At 33.3% G+C, this 24,090-nt stretch overlaps 1 protein-coding gene across 22 annotated transcripts in view; it reads left to right on the top strand.

Moving 5' to 3' along the window:
* ADGRL3 (adhesion G protein-coupled receptor L3) overlaps positions 1–24,090 on the top strand; it is an 848,379-nt gene that overhangs the window by 790,578 nt on the left and 33,711 nt on the right. For 4 of the 22 annotated variants that reach the window (XM_060188011.1, XM_060188016.1, XM_060188012.1 and 1 more), the window contains one exon: positions 23,635–23,686. The exons of 17 other annotated variants lie outside the window; for them this stretch is intronic. In XM_060188011.1, the coding sequence (XP_060043994.1) occupies positions 23,635–23,686 (52 nt within the window). The remainder of the gene's footprint in view (positions 1–23,634; positions 23,687–24,090) is intronic. One more of the 22 variants, XM_060187998.1, reaches the window with a different exon arrangement.

Genomic DNA, 24,090 nt, shown 5'->3' with positions numbered 1-24,090 from the left:
ACCAAAAATATGCCTCATCTAAATGGCAGAGTTAGTAAGTCAGCAATTTTTCTGTAACAATGACTTGATTCTAGTCTTGTTTTGTTTTGTTTCCTTCTATCTTCTATCTTGGCAGTCTCCCAACAAAGCTCCATGCAATTTGGATTTTTATGCATGGATATATTTCTACATAATTTTTCAAGCTATCTTTATTTTCACCAAATTTAGTGATAGTCTGGCAAATGTCGATTTGATTTATAGGAATGGGAACATTTATTAATTTACTGAATTCTCTTTTCAAGGTTCTAATACTCAACCAGGGAAAGCTCAGTAGATTTTTGTAACTAGTAGTAATATGATATGCTACAGAAATATTAAAACATTTTAAGAACAAATTTTGACTCTCTTTTTGTGATGTGACAACCTGTTAAAAGGTGACCTTCCTGCAAGGAGCATTGTTGATACAGAAGAGAAAAAAGGTGGTATCAGACAGACACGTGCACATAGTTGAATTACACATTTGCAGTTATTGTAGTTTGCAATCGAGTTTTGACTCATTGACTTTGTAAATTCTTTAATATCTCACTGTCTTATGTAATAGGGATACTAATAGTACCTACTTCAGAGGGTCCTTGAAAATATTGAGCTAATTTTTGTTAATTCCTTACAATACTGCCAGGAACTTAGTAAGTACTATTATCATTTTATCTGAAGTTCCTTCACATTTTTTTAATGAATAGAAACTGGCCTGTAAAGTACTCTCAAATACTAAGATATTAAAATTAGTCATTCACTACCAAAGATTTCCTCTTTTTATTTTCCAGTATAGATGGGGAAGGAATGAGGTAGTTGCCTGAATGCTAAGTAAATGAAAAAATAATTGGGAGTTGGGCGGTAGTGCAGCAGCTTAAGCACACATGGTACAAAGCGCAAGGACCAGCAGAAGAATCCCAGTTCAAGCCTCTGGCTCCCCATCTGCAGGGGAGTCGCTTCACAAGTGGTGAAGCAGGTCTGCAGGTATCTATCTTTCTCTCCTCCTCTCTGTCTTCCCCTCCTCTCTCCATTTCTCTCTGTATTATCCAACAACGAAGACAGACAAGAATAATAAAGCAACAAGGACAACAAAAGGGAATAAATAAATTAAAAAATAATTATAATTTACTCAAGGGGTTGCTACCTTTGAGGCTGACAAAAATAAAGTAATAAAACTGAATTGGCTCTTCTAAAATGGAACTTAAATGCAAATTGAACCTGCTTAGTTGTCTTGTTCACTTCTGTTTTGCAACCATATTTTAGCATTGAAAAAGTAAAGATAAAATATTTCTTCTTCCTATCTTAGATACTGATATGGGCAAACGCTGCCTTCTCCTCCTCCAAACCCCACTTTACCCCTCAGAGGCATAGAGAATGCTAGTTCACTTCATAACACCTGGCTAAATTACCTGCTATGTAGTGAAGCAGTGATGTGATACAGCCCCTTTTTAAACTTACGCTTTCTCAAAGCCTTTTTTCCCAGGGACTTGGTTGCTGAAGCATCACAATAAATCACCTGCCACCTCATTACTGTGCAGCCTACTAAACCTATCTTTCTTTTTATTATTATTTTTATATTTATTTGTTTATTTTCCCTTTTGTTGCCCTTGTTTTTTAGTTATTATTATTGGTGTTATTGACGTCATCGTTGTTAGATAGGACAGCGAGAAATGGAGAGAGGAGGGGAAGACAGAGAAGGGGAGAGAAAGATAGACACCTGCAGACCTGCTTCACCGCCTGTGAAGCGACTCCCCTGCAGATGGGGAGCGGGGCTCGAACCGGGATCCTGACGCCAGTCCTTGCGCTTCGGGCCACGTGCACTTAACCCACTGTGCAACCGCCCCACTCCCTAAACCTGTCTTTCTTTATGTTTATAAAAAATGGAGGGGTGGGGCAAGGACGCAGATTCAAGTTTTACAAATGGTGAAGCAGTGCTGTAGGTGTCTCTCTGTTTCTTCATCCTCTTTCTCTCTGTCTCTATCCCTATTGGTTTCTCTCTGTCTCTATCCAATTCATAAATATTATGATATGCTATGGTTTCCCTATTGGTTTCTCTCTGTCTCTATCCAATTCATAAATATTAAAAAAAAATAGAAATTAAGCATATGAGTGGTGTTTCCCTGAGACTAGTAATTCTATACATTAAAAATATTTTTGGTTGAAACAGTTGGTCACATTCAGTGAACTTTATTAACCTTAGTAAAGATAATTTGACATATGCATACACTATTTCACATCCCCCCAACCCCCAAACTCTTATTCATTGTAAATGCTAACCAGATCCTGGAGCTGGTCAGTGGCACGCTGAGTTAAGCCCAGTGTAGTTCTAAGCACAATGACCTACACAAGGGCCCAGATTCTATCTTCAGCTCCCCACTTGCAGTGGGGTGCTTCACTAGCACTGAAGCAGATCTGCTGGAGTCTCCCCCCAACTCTCTCTCTCCCTCCTCCCCTTTTTATACGTCCTTCCCCCTCAGTCTCTCTCTGTTCTATCAAATAAAATGGAAAAATATATACAAATATTACTAACCAGATTCTCATATATTATGACATCTTTTGTGATGTCATAATATACAAAAGCAGTTAATGATGTATTTTAAAATTACTTGCTTAGCTAACACATGAGTAACCTATAGAGCAAATCATTTATTTTTATGAGCAAGCATTATGATGATAGGAATGCAAATATAATAATTATCTTCTGGCATAGACAAACTTTTCATTAGAGATTCACCATTAAAATTTAAATTCTTTTAAAAAATATGTTTAATTATCTTTATTTATTGGATAGAGAAAGCCAGAAATCAAAAGGGAAGGGGTGATAGAGATGGAGAGAGACAGAGAGACACCTGTAGCCCTGTTTCACCACTCACAAAGATTTCCCCCTGCAGGTGGGGACTGGGGGCTCAAACCTGGGTCCTTGCACATTGTAGTACATGCGCTTAACCAGGTGCGCTACCTCCCAGCCCCATCTTTAAATTCTTGATAAGTATCAGTGCTTCTGTGTATGTCATCAATAGAAATAAAACCAGAAAAATGCAGTAAAATAAAGATTTTCCACGTTAAGAAAATGTGTTTAATAACTGCGAAACAAAATAAATAAAGATTTTTCAAGTGTGACACTTTCAACGTGATAATTAAGCAATGTTATTAGTATCCAGATTCTTAACTCCAGGAGACCAAATAATTTTTGTAGTGAACTCTCCATTGAGAAATGAAATGTACTAGATAATGATTGCTAGGAAACCAGGGGCAAAGTTGTTGCCATAAATTGTGTACAGAAAGTAAAAAAAAGAAAAACTTTTAAAATGGTTTCCCAGTTAGCTCTTCTTATGCTCTACTTTTAATTTTGTCTCTTTGAAATGAAAGATTCGTATCACCCAGCCTTTCACATAATAGTAAAAATGCTTGTTTTATTATCATTATAGCTATCCTCACAAAAATCTTGATGTTTAGTAGATTCCTCATTTTTTGTCATTTATTATATTGTTCCCAAATATATGGTTAGCAGTATTTCTTACTAAAGTTTAAGTCAAAATGGCTGTGATAAGCTTTCTTGATAACTTCTAAATATAGTTGCTATATAACATTTATAAAAACATATCTACTTCATCCTGAAATAATAGTATTGTTTTATTTAAGTTACTGAGGATATAGTTTTCCCCCTCAAATAGTTTAGTATTAAATGTGAATATTCCAATTTGCATTCAGAAAATACTGATATTCCTCTTCAAATAGAATATAATATGACTCCTAGGTTTCCTAATATGATATTTCTCTTTTAGTATATGTGATTATTGCTTATCTACTGTGCACTGTCCATTAGTCATTATCTACTATCTCTGTATCCACGAATAGGATATTTTCAGTACACTATTATATTTTCAGTACACTACTCAAGATCATGTTATTAACAAAGGTAAATTCTAGAGTTCAAATAAGGTCAGACCAGAAAGCACAACAAAAAAAGAACAGAAACCATTTTGTTACAAAGTTAGAAAAATATGAAAGTGCTTCTGATAACAAAAAAATAAAAATAAAATAAAATCTATAAATCGACATTTCCTCAATAAATTAATTTCAGAGTAGAAAAAATCTGTGCTATTATAGTAATGATTGGAACTTCAAGAGATAATTATAATGATATTTTATGTGCATGTCTGGTTTTTTAAAAAATATACTTTCTTGCAATTCAGACATTAAAAATGAAGAAAAACTGGCTTACCTCTCATTTGGAAAAATGTTCATAGTGTATTAGAAACATAAAGAGTATTAAGATATATGTGCAATATATAGTACCAAAATTAATACAGACATTTCTTATTCATATTAATTTTTCTAAGAAATAGACTCCATTAACTTAGTCTTGTTAATCTGAAGTGAATCCAAATTAATTCAATTATGTGAAAAATTGAAATGTGGAAAGATAATATATGTTTAACAAAACACAACATCTGGCTATAATAAATAAGCAATGATTGTATATTACCCAATTAAAATAATTCCTATTAAACTGCACACAAAGATTTCTACAATATATCTCAAGCTTATACTCTGCTCACCATTTGAAAGTGTTACATTGCAGATTCTATGAATTTCATAACAGGTTATCTTCATATTCTTTATAACTATAATAGGTAGGTACTTAAAAAAATGAATTCAAGTAAGAATCAAAGTCATATAAAATAAATTACAACCTCTATAGTCATTGAAAAATTAAGAAAGACTTGAGAAGACTGATTTGAGGAAGATAATTAATCTTGATGTAGAAAATTCAAAATATAAATATTCTGAAACAGTTTTAGTTATGTAAAAGATTGTTCATTATGATTACATAGTATAATAAATTTTCTCTGAATTACATTATCAGGAATCTGTTTACTCATAGACTCGTTCTTTTGTTTAATATCTACATTCTCTAGACACACTTTTCTTTTAAAAAAAGATATAGGTTACAAATTTAAAATTCAAATTTTTATCAAGATAAAACTTTTCATGTAAATTCATACAGTTTTATAATGTAAAATATAGCAGTATGGGCAAAAAAATAAAGCAAAATAAACTATTTTCTTTATATTGGTAAATTACTTTAAATCTCCGCTTCCCGCTACCCTACTACGGAAAGAGAGAGGCAGACTGGGAGTATGGACCGACCAGTCAACGCCCATGTTCAGTAGGGAAGCAATTACAGAAGCAGACCTTCCACCTTCTACAACCCACAATGACCCTGGGTCCATACTCCCAGAGGGATAGAGAGTGGGAAAGCTATCAGGGAAGGGGGTGGGATATGGAGACTGGGTGGTGGGAATTGTGTGGAGTTGTACCCCTCCTACGCTATGGTTTTGTTAGTTATCCTTTCTTAAATAAATAAATTAAAAAATATAAATTATCATACATTCATTTGTTCTGAGGTTCAGCAAAAACATAAAAATTGCAATTCACAGATTCAAATAACTGTATGATTACATACCATTAACAGTTACCAAGAGATAATCTGATTTAGATAAAAAGGAGTAAACAACTACTGTGTTAATGACAAATGCAAATATTTCTTTGCTATACACCTTTGATTTACTAAGAACTGTGTTTCATTGATGCTTTATTTGTCATGAAGCAAACTTGTACCCATTTGAAACTAATCAAGTACCTTTTTTTGAAAATTGTGCCATGTATTTAAATTTTCAAAGAAAGCATGCAAAAATACATGCCTTTGTCTATGGACAAGACTTAGAGGTGAATGATTTGGTGTAAATTCATCATTTCTACAGTTATTAACTACTTCTTCTATTGTGTAGCAAAATTTCCCTAAGAATTGTGACATTCAGTCCTCTCTTCAAGATTTGGCTTTAAGTAATTGTCTCAAAAGTACTCATAGTAGGTGAGGTGTTGGGGGAAATATATACATAAACTAATTAACAAGCAGTGTTAGTCCTACATTGTGTAAGAAGTATTTTTAAGTTTCTCCAGAAATATCAATAGCTCAGCTGGTAAAATACAGGACTTGTAGACTGTGACTTCAGGTTTAATACCCTCATGTACTTTAACAGTGCTTTTGTTTCTCTTTTTTTCACTCATGAAACTTTCTTTCACAAGAGATAAATAAAAGGACATTTTTTATTTATAAAATGGAAATATTGATAAGATTATAGGATAAGAGGAGTGCATTTCTACACAATTCCCACCCCAGAGCTCCATATATTATCCCCTCCTTTGATAGCTTCCCTAATTCTTTATCCCTCTGGGAGTATGGACCCAGCATAATTGTGGGGTGCAGAAAGTGGAAGGTCTGGCTTCTGTAATTATTTCTCTGCTGAACATGGGCATTGACAGGTTGATCCATACTTCCAGCCTGTCTCTCTCTTTCTCTAGTGGGGTAAGGATCTGGGGAGGTGGGGCTCCAAGACACATGGTGGGGTCCTCTGCCCAAGGAAGTTGGATTGGCATCATGGTAATATTTGGAACCTGGTGGCTGAAAAAGTTAAGATATAAAGCAGAACAAATTGTTGACTAATCATGAACATAAAGGCAAGAATATTACGTATGAGGATTTAAGGTTTCTGTATTGGAAAAACCTAGTAGGTCTAAATATTTTAGGTATGTTCTAGAGGGCCCCTGACTTTACTAGTTTTTGCCTTTACCTGACATCTAATATGCAGGTGGACTCAGGTGTCATAGTTGGAAAAAAAAAAAAAAAGACTAGAAAGTTGGATCAGGGAATACAATAGTACCCAACTATGAAGAAAGTATATAAATATTGTTAAATGTAAATGCCATCGATTTGATCTGGGGCCCATATTCAGCACAGGAGCCTATATAACTTTTACATCCCTGTAGGTCTGAGCTCAGATTCTGTGGTCACAGCTAGAAACATACCAGGCTGCACTAATTTCAGGACTCATCTTCCTCGGGTAGTAAGTAGAGTATGTTGTCCACCTTCCCTTTGAAGAATGGAACATTCCCTACCATTGTTGATCCACATTGAGGGCACTGTCCTATAGGGGCCCACAAAGGGGTCTATTATGTTGTTCCTGATGGAGATGACCAGTGACAGTCGCAAGAGGGATTTGTTAGAGGTCTAGGCCCATCATGTCTGTGTGGGAACCGCAGGGCTCTGTGACCAGGGCCCCAGGTGATGGGGTGACCTACTAGTGACTAAAGAGTCATCATTAAAGTATGCCAGTCTCTTGCCCTTATTCAGCTTTTGTAGTCCTTACTTTATCTGACACTGTTAACTTTGAAGTGATTGGGGTACATGAAATAGGAGGTAGGTGAGGAGGGTACCTAGGTCTAAGTAGAAATTGTTTCATTAGGTGCTTTAAAGTGGCATTTTAGTCCTTTCTACTTTTTTTTTTTTTTTCTCCAGGCTTACCTCTGGCCCTCCGTGCCGACACTATGGATCCACTGCTCCTGGAGGCCATTTTTCCCATTTGTGCTGCCCTTGTTATTATTGCTGGATAGGACAGAGAGAAATTGAGAGAGGAGAGAAAGACAGAAAGGGGGAGAGAGACACCTGCAGACCTGCTTCACCACTTGTGAAGTGACCCTCTAGCAGGTGGGGAGCCAGGAGCTCAAACCAGGATCCCTCCACAGGTCTTTGCACTTTGTGACATGTTCACTTAACCAGCAACACTAGCACTCTGCCACCCCTCCAGTTCTTTCTACATTCTTGCTTCATTTATTGAATAAAAAGAATTCCTATAAACCAGTAAATCATATCCAGCAACCCAGTATATATGTATGTAAAAGACAAAACAGGTAATTTATGGAATAGGAAAATCTTGTGGTTAGTATGAAGAATTTTCCTTCCTCTCTAAATAATTCATGGCTATACCACTCTAAATGTGCCCAATCTCATCTCATAATGTAGAGACTATAAAATGTAGCAGTAACATGAACTGTCATTTCTTATTTTATCTAGTTGATAAAAATATTAGTCTGGCAAGACTAAATCCGAGCAAGAATTTTAGAAACATTACAGTGCTCACCGTAGGGTGAGTGGGTACAAATGCATTTGACAGCATTTTCGCAAGGTGTTATAAGTAGAAAATTTGCACAAGGTAAGACCCAGTAATTTGACTTCTGAGTGTTTTCATCAGAAAAATCATGTTCCTGGACAAAAAAGACATATATAAACAAATTAATGCAAAATAGATAATTTGTAGGGCTATATATTCAAAAGCTTTGGATTTCTATGTTGAAATAAAGGCAAAACCTTTGGAGTCAGAATATTTCTTTTTATATTGAACTAACAATAACCCAGTCTGTACTCTGGAGCAAACATGTTATTGGAATCCATATTAATAGATTCCCAGTGAATGAATTAGCTATTAAAAGAACCTGAAGTATCTCCAAACCAGTTCAAAGAAATTTAATAGGCAGGCTGATTAAAATTTAATAGAAAACTTGTTGGCTACTAAAATTGCATAGTGTGATAAATCAAGATATCAGTTCCTCAATTTATAACTTTAGAAAAAAAGTTAAAGAAGAGCTGTTGGCTTTCAATAAAATCTTTCTGACATTTTATAATCTAATTAATTATTTAAAAGTAATAAAAATACAAAAGTATGATTTTATGGTACTTGATTTTGTATGTAATAATTAAAGAAAAATATATTAGCGTTTTGCTATAAACAACTTAGTCTTGATTTATATGACTTTATTTGATACAGTAGCTCTTTACATTTGAAATAATAATTGCTTATACTATCCTTATGTAGAATGTGAGTGTTGACACCATTCTGTATGTAAATACCAGAAATGAAATATATAAAACAAGCAACACTTACTGAGCCAATTATCAATAGTTTTGGAAGCCTCTTTTTATCTCCTTTACCTTTTCATGCTGTTAATCAATAAATAAATACAAAAACATATTTTCTGAACATTAATGAATAGCATATGAGGAAAAATTAAGCATGTTCTGAAGGTCTATAATGTAATTTTGTTGAAAACTGAGCATGCTACAAATAATTGAAAACAACTGACTTAAATATGTTTATGTAAAACTGTCAGTCATATGTGACCTTAAATAAACAGATTTTTCTGGGTCTGTGTTTCTTTTCTTCATAATGTAGTACTGTATTTAATTATTTAATACATACACATGCTAAGTTTAACTACATTTGTTCACTTTTTATTGTTCTTATTTATACTATGTTTCACATTTGAACTCAGAAACATGTACTTATTTTACATACAATTTTGAGAGTTTCACCACGTCATACTTTCCATTACCTGATTTGAAAGACGCTGCACCTTGCAGAAAATTAGTATTCTCTCCCCACTTGCAGGGGAGTCGCTTCACAAGCGGTGAAGCAGGTCTGCAGGTGTCTATCTTTCTCTGCCGCTCTCTGTCTTCCCCTCTGTTGTTTTCGACGGGTTATGTTGTTTTCGCCGGGCTGGCTTCACGGGCGGGTAACAGACAACCCGGGACTCATGGCTGGGTCGTAGGCAGTATCTCTTTATTCATGCAGGACGCAGCACAATCTAAGACGAGCTAAGTTAAAGTACAGTACCGTAAAACTCACAATGCTGTCTTTATATATACTTGCCAAGTAAGGTGGAAACAGGATGTGACATAGAGAGGGTGGAGAGAAAAGTGACTGGTGAAAATCAGAGTGTGACTAAGAGGGGGCAGATTAGGCGAGAATCCTATCATTGAACCACAAATGCCCTGGAGGGAGGGTGGAACTTGTTAACAGTGGTTATGTAAATAGAATGAAGTGGTTATGTAAATAGAATAGTGTTAAGCAGGGGGGATTTAAACCAAATGAAACAGAAGGGGGGTCACACCCCTCCTCTTTCCATTTCTCTCTGTACTATCTAACAACGACAACATCAATAACAATAATAACTACAACAACAATGAAAAACAACAAGGACAACAAAAGAGAAAATAAATAAATAAAATATAAAAAAATTTATAAAAAAAGAAAATTAGTATTCTAAGTTTATCATTGAAACTATTTTTACTTCTTTTTTTCTATTTTATTGGGGGTTGATGGTTTACATTATAGTCTTTAACATATAAGCATAGCCTCTCCCCTCCTCTTGATTACTGTTTAGCAGACAAACCAGGAACCAGGTGTCTCTTCATTCTATGCCTTGCTCTCCTTTCCCACAGTCATTTGCTTTGGTGCAATATGCCACACCTAATGCAGGTTTCCCCTTATGACCTACCTCCCTTACTTTCCATCCTTTATTCTTAAGTTCCACCTATAAGTGAGGTCATTGGACATTTGTCTTTCTCTTTTTGGCTTGTCTCACTTAATATGATGTCTTCAAGTTCTAAGTATATACTACAAGGGAGATGACCATGTCATTTTTAACAGCTGCATATTAATCCATTGTGTATATGTACCATGGCTTTCTTAGCCATTAATCTGTCACTGAGCATCTGGTTGCTTCCAAGTTTGGGATATTACAAACTGCATTACTGTGAACATTGGTGTTCACAGTTCTTTTTGAATAGATACTTTTGTTTTCCCTGGATAAATTCCTAGGAGTGGAATTGTTGAGTGGTAGGATCTATTTCTGGAGTTCAGATAAAACTAGACTATTTTTCCATAGGGGTTGGACCAATTTACATTCCCACCAACCATATAGGAGTCCCTTTCCTCCAACTGCCTCTCCAGTTGTTGGTGTTTCTGACTTTTTTGATATATGGAATTCTCACAGGTATAAAGTATAGCATCTTGTTCTTTCTGTTTGCATTTTCCTAATCATCAGTGAGTTTGAGCATTTTTTTCATATGTCTGGTTGTCCCTTTGGATCTCTTTTTTTGAAAAGATTCTGCTTATATCTTCCCCCCATTTTTCAGTGGGGTTGTTTGATGTTTTGTTGAGCTTGCTGAGTTCCTTGTATACTTATACATCTATATGACATTTGTATTATAGATCAAAATTGAAGTATTAAGACAAAAACAATAAAGACAACACTCAGTAGCATAGAAGCTTTATATATAATTCTGATTTATACATATCATTAAACATACATAATGAAAATTGCATCATAAAAGATAAATATGTCAAGCCAAGGGAGATAAAACCTTGAAGCAATGTAATAGTGGATATAGTATATAAAGAAATCAATCAATCAATCAAGGAAGACTATTATATTGAGATAAAACAAACAATATTCAAAACTTGTGATTAACAGACATTTACAAATTAAGGAGTATTGGTATGATGAGAGAAAATGGTGGTATTTAGCTGTTTTATTAGATTACAAGGGCTTGAATTATAAAAATTTTCCCATCCAATATGAGCAAATAAAATAATTACCTTTAATAAATGAACTATGAGGAACAGTGCAGATAGACTATTTCAGTTATTGGAAGAGCTTTTCAGTACACTTTGTTAGCCTGCTGTCAGAAAGAAGTGTTGTTTGAATTATATTTTTGAATGATATAGATTCAAGTAGAATTCAACTGTCATCTTTTTTTTTTCAGATCTGTTTTCTACTTCAGAATTTCAAAGTTTGCCAATCTGCTTTAAATTTCACTCTTCAGTTACACACTGAACTTGCCTAGTCAGAGCTGTCATTCAGAGCTTGTCAAAATACCATTTTATTTTAATAATGAAAGAAATATAACAGTTTGGCAATAAAAAGTATACATTTGAAAAAGTAGATTCATAATTATTTCACTCACTCAAAAACATTTATATTAACTTCAGTCTTCAAGTATAAAGTTCAAAAAGAAGAAAATTTCTTAAAATAGTTATCTATGACTTTACTCTTTAGCTTTTTTTTTTTTTTCAGGAAGATAAGCATTTATTGAGTGAATGTAAAGACAGCAAAGGAAAGGAAAGTGTATCCCATAGGGGATTATAGACCCCTGAGAGACATGAAGGGTCATCATGGGATCTTCCTAGTCTTTAGACTTTAAAGATATGACTTTAAGATATGACTTTTAAATAATTATAGGAAAAATGTCCGCAATAAGAAAATCTATTTGCTTTGTATCATACTTTCACCAGAAATATTGAGTAACTAACTCTCTGTTGATAGCTTTGCTAATAGTTCTATGTTAAAGTTGCATGTTTGTTCCTTTTCTATGGTTGTATTGAAGAGTTAACCTTTATTTCTGACATTGAATATAAGCCAGTCTGACTAAACTATAGTCAGAATTGTGTGTGACAGATAAATTAAGGAACAGCTATTTTCACAGTCCCTTTGAGTTATTTTTCCTCCACTCAATCTAATTTGAGCTTATTATTTTGAGTCTTGTCAGGTTGCACTATTTTTCTATTATTATCTGTAGTTAATATTCATGTAGCATTCTGCATTTCCAAATAATTGTATGTGTGTTTATTTTTATTTTAAAATTTTCAATGTAATGGTACCTGACATAGTGTTGTAAGGAAATAAATTATCATTAGGAGTTGGAAAGTTTGTACTCTAGAATTTTACTTAAGCACTGGGGAAATAACACAATGGTTATGAAAATGGAATTTCATCCCTGAGGATAGCAGGTCCCAGGTTCAATCTCTAGAACTTCCATAAAGCAGAGTTGAGCAGTGTTCTGGTTTGACTTTCTCTGTGTGTGTTTATCTTCCCCTCTGTATCTCCTTCTCATGCAAATAGAATAAATAAAATATTTTCAGAAGAATTTTATTCAAATCAGTCCGCATAATTCATCAAAAGATTCTGTTTTATTTTTATATTTTAAGAGGATGTATGTTTCACACAGATCTTTTTCATTAATTAAGCAGATATTTATTGATATCTAGGAACTATTCTAGACACTTAGTAGAGCTCAGAAAAAAAATCTACATATTCCCCATCTCCCTAGGTTTACATTCTAGTTAAATTAGAATATCAATGTTCTTTCCACATATGTAGTGCTGTAACTATTGTCTTCTAAACCCTCCCCACCTCCAACAGCAACTGACTGTATTTTCAAACTGCCTAACCAGTAAGCTTAACTTTTCAGCTGAAAAACAGTGACAGATGGTCTGTAAACATTGATTTCCTTGGAAGTCTTCAGCAATTTCACAGTTATTAGAAGGGAAGTTTACAAATCAGAAGTTAGTTGGAAGGAAGGGGAAGAGACAGCATGAACAGATCCTTGCAAAAACAGTATCGGAATTCAAAGTGACCTGAATAAATTGGGGAAACAACCAGAAGCAAACAAAATGGACTCTGCAAAGACAAGTGAAATGCAGTGGCATCTATTGAGAAAAGACAAACTACATAAAAGGAGAAAGACAGTTTCTGTGGAAGCTTTTATTTAAAAGATCTCAGCATTGGCATCAAGTTGGTCTTATCAACACAGTGCCATTTTTCAAAAGTATATTTGAAATGCCTAAATGTGAATGGAGACTGTAAGAAACATGATAACACCTTATTTGAAAAATTAAAGAACATATTGGACTTGTTTGAAATGGAGTCGCAAACAGACTTTTTGAGTCATTCCAATTTCTAAATATCCACAAAAAACTTGAAAAAGTTCGAACTTCTTACACTAGATGTATCAAATAAGTCCTAACTGTGGTTCTCAGACCTAGCCTACCTATTTGTTTTCTCTCAAAACAGCAAACTCACAGAGCAAAACAATCACCAAACTCTATTTTACACTCTAATGCCTATTATTGTGCCCTTCTCATCTGCATAGTAATTCTACATTTCAAGAACTGACAGATAAATGACACTAAGTTTATTGACTTCAAATGATGTGTGAGTTGTGAAAGTTGAGTATCAGATAATAAGGGGGGGAAAAAAACCTTACTTTTAGAAGTGATTCTTCTATCCATGGAAGAAAGATAAATGAAAACAAAACAAAAGAAAAAAATTAAAAGAATGGTGGGGCTAGCCAGTGGCATGCCTGATTGCCTACACAGATTATCATACTCAAGGATTTAGGTTCAAATTGCCGCCCTCTATAGGGGGTAAGCTTCACAAGCAGTGAAGCAGGGTTATAGGTAACCTTTTCTCTCTCCCCTTCCCTCTCTCTACCTCCCTCCTCTCTCAGTTTCCCTCACCTCAATACAATAAAGTAAAATTAGGGGAAAATAGCCACCAGAAGTTGTGGATTCATCGTGCAGGTACTGAGGCACAGAAATAACTCTGGTAGCAATAACAGACTAATTAATTAATTACTTTAAAACTAAGAGGAAAATGTGGTATTTCAAGTTGTGAATTGTTTTTAAGTGTGTATGTACCTTTAGATTTAACAGCAAGTAGACGTACCTCCAGTTGTAACTGCATTTCACTAGTTGCTTATTCTCGATTGCATCAGAATCGAAGAAGCAACCTACTAAATCCATGTGGCTAAGAATAAATATTTCCTCATCTAGCCAACATTGTGTCATAGCACAACAGGATACCAGTACTTTTCTACTATTACTACCAACTATCCCACCTTAGCATAAATTGATATGATAAATAACAATGAACATTAAAATTCTATCTTCCTACATTTGTAGTGTCACTAATAAAAGTGCTTTAAAGTATATTCGAATTTAGAAAAAAACACTTTGAAAATCTATAGGGAAACTTCATGCTAGGAAAGTTGTTTTTTTTTGCCTCCAGGGTTGTAGGTGAGGCTCAGTGCTTGCACTAGGAATTGGCTGCTCCTGGAGGCCATTTCTCCCACTGTTGTTATTGCTGTTATTGTTGTTCTGTGGGACAGAAGAAATGGAGAGAAGAAGAGAAGACAGAGAGGGGGAGAGAAAGATAGACACCTGCAGACTTACTTCACCATCTGTGAAGCAACTCCCTGCAGTTGGGGATCTGGGAGCTCAAAGGAGTATCTTTACACTGGTCCTTGTGCTTTGTGCCATATGCGCTTAACCCAGTATGCTACCACCCGCCCCCACAAAGATTTTTTTTTAAGCATGTGGATTGTTTATAAAATCATTGGCTATGCTTAATATGAAAGTCCATTTTTATATGACTACATTTTTGTTCTTACATATTTACAAACTAAATGATGGACAGAATCCAAAATATTAAGCCACTTCCTTGTTACTTATGCGTGATTCATCCAAATTAAATTATTTCCTTTTTCTAAAGCAGCAATCATCTTATTTTACATTGGTATAAAGTAAATCAGAATTTGTGACACAATTATTTCACATGCTGAATGAAGAAAAATAGAAAATAGTATTCAGTGTTCCAGACTACTGTCTGCGCTGCTGCTTGTTTTCCAGTTAGTTCAAATTAAATAATATGTATTAACAAAGGGAAACGTGTACGAATTTTACAATTTAAAGGTTGCTTACACCTTTCATTTTCTATTTCTAGGTTTATTTAAAGTAGTTTTAGAAAGTGATTTTTGTACTAAAAGAGCAAGTTTCCTATCTACTTGGAAAATTCTAGAGTAATAAATACTAGATAGCAGATAAAAACTTACAGGTAATTTGCTTTGTTAAAAGTCATGCAAAGTAAATCCTTTAACAATTAATCTTGAATTTCCAAAGTATCAACAATAAGCATATGTAAGATTTATTAAGCTTTATTCATTTAGCATAGTTTTATATTATTATGAAATTTCGGGGGTTTAGTTTCATAGCTATATATGTGCATAAGACTCCACATCCAAAATAAAAAAGACTTCACACCCACCACTAAAATTCCAGTTCTATTACTATGTGTGACATTTAGAAAAGTTTGTTTAGTTGTTTGCTTGTTTGCTTTGCAACAAAGATTGTTGCTATGCTTATTGGTGCTTGCATGATTACTGTTCCTTTTAGCCTTTTACATTTTTCCCCTGTTCGGTCTTTTCTGACAGAGAAATAGGCAGGAAGAGAGAGAGAGAGAGACAGAGAGATAGGGAGACAGAAAGAGAGACACCTGTAGCACTGCTCCACCACTCAAGAAGTTATCCCCCTGCATGTAGAGACTGGGGACTTGAACCCAGGTCTGCAGGCATGATAATGTGTTGGTTCTACCACTGCCCAGCCCAAATATTTCACTATCTGAAAAGCACTGTAGCCCACCTTAGTAAGCATTTCTTATTAATATATTGTATATCAATGAGAAATAATGCACTGATAGACATATATTATACATTGAATGTCTGTCATTGCACTGTGTAAAAAATATAAATATGTATATTGTGCTTCTCCAGCAAATACTCATCAAACAGTGAGGGGGAAAATCTGTATTAGTTTATGGGATATAAATATTTGCCTTGTTTTTTTATTTAGAGAGCCAGTATCTTCTATCTTTCAGCCTTTTTTCTTTTCTTTTACACCTCCCCCCCCTTTTACTCTTTATTGCCACCAGACTTATGGCTGGGAACTCAGTGCTTGTATTAACAAATCCACCACTCCAGCAGTCATTATTTTCCTTTGTTTATTTATTTAATTTTTTACTTATTTATTTAATTTTTCTTTCTACTTCATTTGATAGGACAGAGATAATGTGAGAGGGTAAAGGGAGAGGAAAGATTCCTACAGACCTACTTCTCAACTGGTGTGAAACGTCCCCTTTGCTAGTGGGAGAACAGATGCCGGAACACTTTTTTTTTTAAGCCTTTTGTCTTCCTTGGCTCATTCTTAGAAATCCTCCCTACACCGTGTGTGTGTGTGTGTGTGCGTGTGTGTGTGTGTGTGTGTGTGTGTGTGTGTGTATTATCCTATTTTCTAAATAAATTTAACCTTCGTTACTTTTTACCCTTAGTTCTTTTTAAATAAATTTCCCAATGTACTAAATACATCAATATAGAGAGTTTTATCACCCTATAAATCAAGAGTTGTTTGCTTTCCCAGGTTTAAGAAGAAATTATTTGTTATTTGGGGCCACAAAATAGCTCATTTGCTTAATATGCTGCTTAGCCATGCACAGGACCCATATTCAAGCCCAGACCCTATCACATTGAAGGAAGCTTCAGTTCTGTGGTCTCTTTCAAGCTCTCTGCATCCTCTGTCTCTATCTAAAGAACAGCAGATAAATGTAAAATGTTATTTGGCCAATAAAGAGCTACAGTTTGTAAAAAAAAAAAAAAAAAAAATCAAATCTACCATGATAAGTTTTCCTGCTTGTGTTTTAAACATTCCTGTGAATGACTCAATGTTTTGTCTTATTTTGATAAAGATTGTTATCATTTTATTTTGAGATAACTGTAGATTCACTTTTAGTTGTATGAAATAAATACAGTATTCCTGTGTGTTTACCTTATTTCCCTTAGTGGCATGTTGTAAAATTATACTACAGCATCACAGCCAGATACTGACATTGATATAAGCCACCAATTTTGTTCAGATTTCTTTAGTCTTACTTATTGTGTTTGTGGCTTTGTGTGTGTTTAGTTCTATGCTAAAGGAGTAGATTTGTGATACCTACCATAGTTGAGGTTCAGAGACGGTCCATCACCATAGAAATGTCTCATGCTACTATTTTGTGATGATTGCCAGGCTCTGACCTCTTATATCTTTGACACCTATTAATTATTAATCTGTTCTTTATTTCTACAATTTTGTAACTCAAGAATATCATATATAGCATAATGGGTTGTCAGAAAAGTCATGGTATATTTTTGTGTTTTCTTATGCAAAAATGTGTCATAACTTTTCCAACAAACGAATATAGACTATATATGTCACGAACATGTGTATAAATATATATATATATATTTACATGTATATGGGCATATTCATACTATGTAATCATATAGTATATAACCTTTTAGATTGTCTTTTTTTACTCGTTTTTATTTTCTATAGCTTTATTTATGTTATGTGTGTCATTATTTCCTCTATTTTAGTGATTTCAAGGTGTAGCTGTTACAGACTATTACAAATAAAGCTTCCATAAACATTCATGTACCAAACTGTTTATTTGAGTAGCTGTAGTGTATAACTTATCCATTTATAAAGTTGGAGTTTGCATCGTTGCCAGCATTTGCTGTTCCCATTTCTTAAGTGTATTATGGTACATTGTAGTTTAGCCTGTACCTTACTGATAGCTAATGGTAGTTTTTCTCATGAATTTGTTTACCTCCTGTCTATTCTTTCCTACCAAGTGTCTTTTTATGTCTTAGATCTGTTTTCTCATTGGATTGTTGGTAGTGTGGATTGCCGTTATTATCGCACTCTTAAGTTTTGTTAAGTTTTTTTTATATTCCAGTTACTAGTCTTTGGGTGCATTGCAAATATATGCAAATTCATTTGCAAAATTGTATTTTCCTTCTCAAATATCAACATTTAAATTACCATATAACTTGTGTGCAATCTGACTGTTCCCCTACAAGTTGTATTTTCTTTTCATCAATCCCTTTTCTTTTTGTTAATCTACCACAAGCACACATTCTGCCTATCATTTTCATACATGGCTTAATCATATTTAATAAGACTGTTCCTCTGATCTTTGTTTGTTTAAATGGCTTGAAAGGGTAGGAGACTGCAACTTATACTATTAGTATATTACATGCTATGTGTTCACAAAAAGACAAAATAATTTAAATGCATTGTTTTGCTATGCCAAAGTTTAGATAACCCATTGGAAAATGGAAAATGGAATTATATGTATTGTTGCTGCCACAAAGTTAGTGTTTTATGTAAAATATTTTAAATTAATACTCATAATGATTTTATCAAATTTGTAAGTTTGTCTATTAGTATGCTTACGATGGTGTACTAATAAGTGATTATATTTTATTTTATTTCATTCCAATTTAAGAATTTCTCTTCATGGAATTTTAAGAAACGTCAAATCCATCTGATGTGTCAACACTGCTCTCCAAATGAGTGTTTTATCATAAATGTCGTCCTTTATCCTTTTGAATTTCACTGAGAACCCAGTGGTTTCTGTGAATGAGGGAACGTTTTGTTTAATTTCAGCTTTCCTTTCTGTGTTTTTAAACATTTTTAGAACATTTGTTTTGTGTTTTGTTTGTATGGAAATTTTTATTTTGCTTTTTTTAAAAAAGAGAAATTTATTTTTAGCAAGCATGGGATTAATTTCTTGCTTACACTTTGGGAAAGAAAGCACTCTAAATGTAGCTTTATCAGCACTGTAAATCGTTTTCTTTCTTTCCCATTGACATGGGTATGTGCATTGTCGGAAATGTGTGCTTTAGCAGCATATATTTTTGAGTCTAATTAGCTGGCTGCCTGTAAACAGTACTATATCAGCTGTTGTCATTCTAAATGTTTCCTTACTTTTTTCAAACACATTTGCCTGATTGACCTTTTTTTTTTTTCTCTGTCTTTCTATGTGGCTGCTCCAGGAGCCATGGCTAATCATCTTATAAGCAATGCTCTGCTTCGTCCGCATGGTACTAACAATCCCTATAATACATTGCTTGGGGAACCGGCGGTCTGTAACAACCCTTCTGTCAGCATGTACAACGCACAAGGTGTGCTGGAGTTTATCTTAATTTTTTCAAGTGAGAGTCCCATTTTATGTAGCTTTTATGGCCACATACTATTTTTCTTTTCTTCCTTCTACCTTTTCTTTCTTTTGGAAGCAGACACACAGACTCTTACTTTCTACTTATCTTGTTGCTCTTTATTTTCCATTTTCCTTAGGTTTTTCTTAGAAATGGATTCCTCCCTTCTAATAAACAAATGCTTGACTCATCACTATGTGTTTGTTTCTCTGTAATGTTAAAAAATGTATTGTGGTTTGTTGGTAATTTCCTTGTTGTTGACTGATTTTTATATTAAATATCTATGCATGTATTTTAAGAATGAAATATTTGCCTAAGGTAAGTAAGGTGAGGGATGTCTTGATTCGATAAACCTAACGTTGTTTAATTGATGGAATCATTTTCTTTGATTAATGCTTGAAGCACACACTGGGTACAAAGCATCAGTACTGATGAAAACATTTTATTTGACTGCAGGGAAAATTACTTTGTACTCAGCCACAGAGAAAAGAGCTGAACATTACTAGTTAGTCAAGTTCTACTGTAGCTTGCCATCCCCTGTATCTTATGCCTTGGGTATGTCAAGACACGTCTTTTTCAATGTGGCTACATTTTTTAAAGGATCTTTTGAATATGGATGCCCTGCATACCCTTTAGTTTTAAATGATATTAAAATTTAATTGGAATCGCAAATAAAATAAGTGTAAAACTTTATTTTATAAAACTTTAAAGCTACTTAATATATAGCCATATGGATGTTGCTCTAACTTTTCTATGAAAAAAATATATCAGGGATGTATAAAATTAGAAATACTAATATATGTAAAGAGACCACAGAAAAAAATCAAAGTTTCATTAAAAAAAAAACAACAATTCTTGCCAATGATCCACTTATTTTAATTTATATTGGATAGCAAAGTCACTATAACAGAGACTTCCATGGCTTCTTCAAGGTAGATATGATAGATTAGCAGTCTTTAAACTTTTCAGGTAATTTTGGATAAAATTATCATGATCCTTTATGGAAGTCTTTTAGTCTTTTTTTTTTTCCCTCTCCATCAGAATTGTAAAGTATTAATAGCATGAATGTGTAAAACTTGCTATGGGTGCATTTTCTAGAGAGCAGACATTTGCTTTAACATGACAACTGAATATCTAAACGTCCTAAACTTACCAGCGGCCCCTGGAATTATAGGAAGGAAGAGTTTAAGTTACTTTTAAAATATCAGTGATTCAAAAGTTACTTCAGAAATATAGTCAAATTGTTAACAGAATTAGATAATCAAGTAGACATTTTGTCAGCTTGTACTTAAATGTTTTATCTAAAGGGATCCTTTCAACTTTATCATTTTATGTAGTAAATTATTGAAATGTTCCACTTGTTACATATTTATTTTTCCTTCCACTAGGTTGAAAATGTCTCTGACACTTTAGAGCAAATAACAAAGCACATTCTTGCTCTTTGTGCAGTCTTTCATTATTTGAAAGCAGTTTGCCTGTGTTCTTTTGTTTAGACACCCAGCCCCCTAGTAGAACAACCCCAACACCATTAATGGGAGGTGGTTTTGGATCTTTCCTCATGGTTGGTCTCTCTCTTTACACTCTTTCATTTGTCAATATTACTATTTCACTGTAACACTCAATGAAGTATATGTTATGTGATACACCAAATGTGGTTCAAAAGAACACTTTAGCAGAACTTATGAACTTGTGTTTTGCTGTTTTTGGTTTCATTAGCCCAAATGACAGATATTATACCATTATAAATACTTTTAAATGTGCTGACATATTAGCAAGTTTTATATGATATTAGAGATTTACACCTTATATGAAAATGTCATCTATTCTGCACTATAATACCTTATCCAAATATTGGCTAGATATTACTTTAAAACAAGTAATAATAATGTACCCCACTTTATTTAGCTCTTATTTTTTTTACCCCTATTTAATATCTAGTTTTTTTTTATAATGAAGGCTAACAATTATTCATATATGTTTTCCCAAATTCAATGTCTACTTTCTTATCTTACTTTATTTTACTGGTATCCTAAATTAGAGCATCTTTTTCCTAAGGATGGTATACTACTATACACACTATTAAATTTCTCATGAAACAAAATTCACAATATTGCCATGTAGACAGAAATTTATATTCCTGTGGGATCTACTATTAAACATTGCTATTCAGATTACCAATGAATACAGAAAGAATCTTCATAATGGATTTGTTTTGTATGCCATTAAACTAAAATAAATTCTACTGATTTTACTAAAAAATCAAAGTAAAATTGTATTATGTTTTTTCAGATCAGAAATGAAATTATTTAGCTATTATATGGTTTAGTGCTTTTATGATGTTTAATAATAATGGTAGTGCTTAAAATAATTTTCTACCACTGACCAAAAATAAAGCTTGGTGAATGTCATATTGCTACTAATCTTATGCTTTCAGATGAATGCACTTATATTCTTACTGGCAAGGTGAAATCTTACATGAAATATAGGTGGCTCGGTATGTACTGGAGTGGTTTGTTAAGTAACCACTTGGTTCTGTTCTATGGGTCCTCTATTCAGATGCACCAATGCCATCATTGTAAAGAAGCATTCAGATTTAAAGTATCCATTTTTGTTTGCAATGCTTTTATTTAAAATATGTGAAAAAAATAGTAGTGTGACCGAAACATAAACAGACAGTAATAAAGGTGAATAAAATACTTTCACCATTTTAAGTTTAGATCCTGTCTGTAGAAACATTTAAACTTCATACATAGTATTTCTGAATTATCATCTTTTTGTCAGATTTGGAGAACCGAGGTTTCTGTAAAATAAATGTCATTAAAAAGAAAACTGTCAACAAAACAATATAGAGAGGTAGTCAAAATTTTACTAAAATAGTTTACATCTAAAAGTAATTTAATTCTAAAACTTCAATTAAGACATAGGATGGGAGTTAGGGAAGAATACAGGTTACTTTATAAAGTAAATAAATATTCTTTTTTGGTTTTCAAAGTCTAAGGCATGTGTAAATTTAAGGACATAATATATAGAGGAAATTTAGAAGATTCCATTTCTGATCCCAATTATTCTCTTAATAGCAGAGTGGTGTTATATAAAACTTAATTTCTCAGGATTGCAATGTCGTCATCTCTGAAAAGCAGGAATTAAACTTTAGTTATCTCTTATATCCTGTCTAACTCTTATTTAAGGAAGGAACCATAATGAGCCTACAAATGATTTCCATCTGTTGCTATACCGATCTGGCTCTTTTTTCAAATATTCATGCTAAAGCTATTTTTAAATTTTAAAGAAAATTCCCTGTGTATTTTGAGATATTGTTGATCTTTTACTGAGAAGCAGATCAACTTTTAAATTACAAAACCATATTTGTAAAGTAGCGGTTAAATTATAATAAGTTGATCACTCTTGATCTAACCCAGTGAATTTGGTTTTTATTTTGTGATAAACTTCCTGTAAACAAAATCAGCAAGAGTAATTATTTTTAAATTATGTTAAGTTATATTTAAAGTGATCATCAAGAAATTTTGACTGGATTGTTTTAAAGAATCAAATCTAAATCTTTGTTTACATATGATTATGCAACAGCTTGGAAGAAAATCTGATATTGTTTGTGGCATTTTGAACTAATGTTTTTCTTTCTCTAAAGTTATAAAACTTTTACAGTGAGCTCCAGAAATCACAGTTGTGATCAATAATATTCACAAATGACCAGAAGCATTTGTATAGGTATAATGGGGGAAAGACTAATCTTTTTATACTGAAAAAGAAGATACACTTGGACAAAAAAAACAAAAACTATGAAAACCTTTTATGGCTTTCTCTTTATTCAGACTGCAGGTTTTATTTATATTACTATAATATTACTAAAAAGTAAAGTGAACATTCTCTAGAAACAGGTATTTTCCAACACACATATACATATAATATTGAAATATAATTGTGGAAATACTCATGGCTTGCCCTTAAATTTTTATTGTCCTTTGTTGGTGTGATAATCTTAAAGTAAATGTGTTCTTGTTTGAAATTTACAAGTCATAAAAATGGCTTTTTAAAAACTCATTTTATTAGCATGTGTTAAGTGGGAAGTTCTTATTTTCTGACTAACATCAATATTTTTATCTATGATATCATGTAACACAGACTCATGAATTTTGGGGCAGTGGAAATTATTTCCTTTGACTCTTTTTTCTGCATATCATCAATTTGCTTTTTACTCATGTTTCTTCTACTGTCGCTGTAAGCTTACTTGTTGTTTTTTCTTTCCTTTTCTTCATGCTGTCGTTTAGAGCCCTACAGAGAGACAAGTATGGGAGTAAAGCTAAACATTGCATATCAAATGTAATTTTTTTTAGTTCACTTTTATTGCATCACATATAGATGATGTAGTTATTAAAAACAGTTCATCTCACAATTGCAAATCTAAAGAACCTATGAATTGACTTATATATGTTAATAGAGATTAGACGCTTTTGTTGTCTGATTCTTTTATTGTGTCATATAATCAACATGGTTGTGAAGTCTCATGTAATGTTTGTGTGAGTTAAATTGTTTTTAAATTAAGCATTTACTTTTGCTAAGTAATTCATAAACTTTTAATTTTTATTAGTACATTCCATCATACAAATATATGTGACACGAAACATACCCACTTTATTTTACTATGGCTGGTTTCAATCTGTACCTAATGCATTGACAACAGAAATAATAATCATGTGTTTCAATGCATAAATCACTGGACCATA

Source organism: Erinaceus europaeus, chromosome 3, assembly GCF_950295315.1.
Source record: "Erinaceus europaeus chromosome 3, mEriEur2.1, whole genome shotgun sequence".
In the NCBI taxonomy this organism is placed as follows: Eukaryota; Metazoa; Chordata; class Mammalia; order Eulipotyphla; family Erinaceidae; genus Erinaceus; species Erinaceus europaeus.
This window is presented reverse-complemented; position numbering and strand designations above follow the sequence as displayed.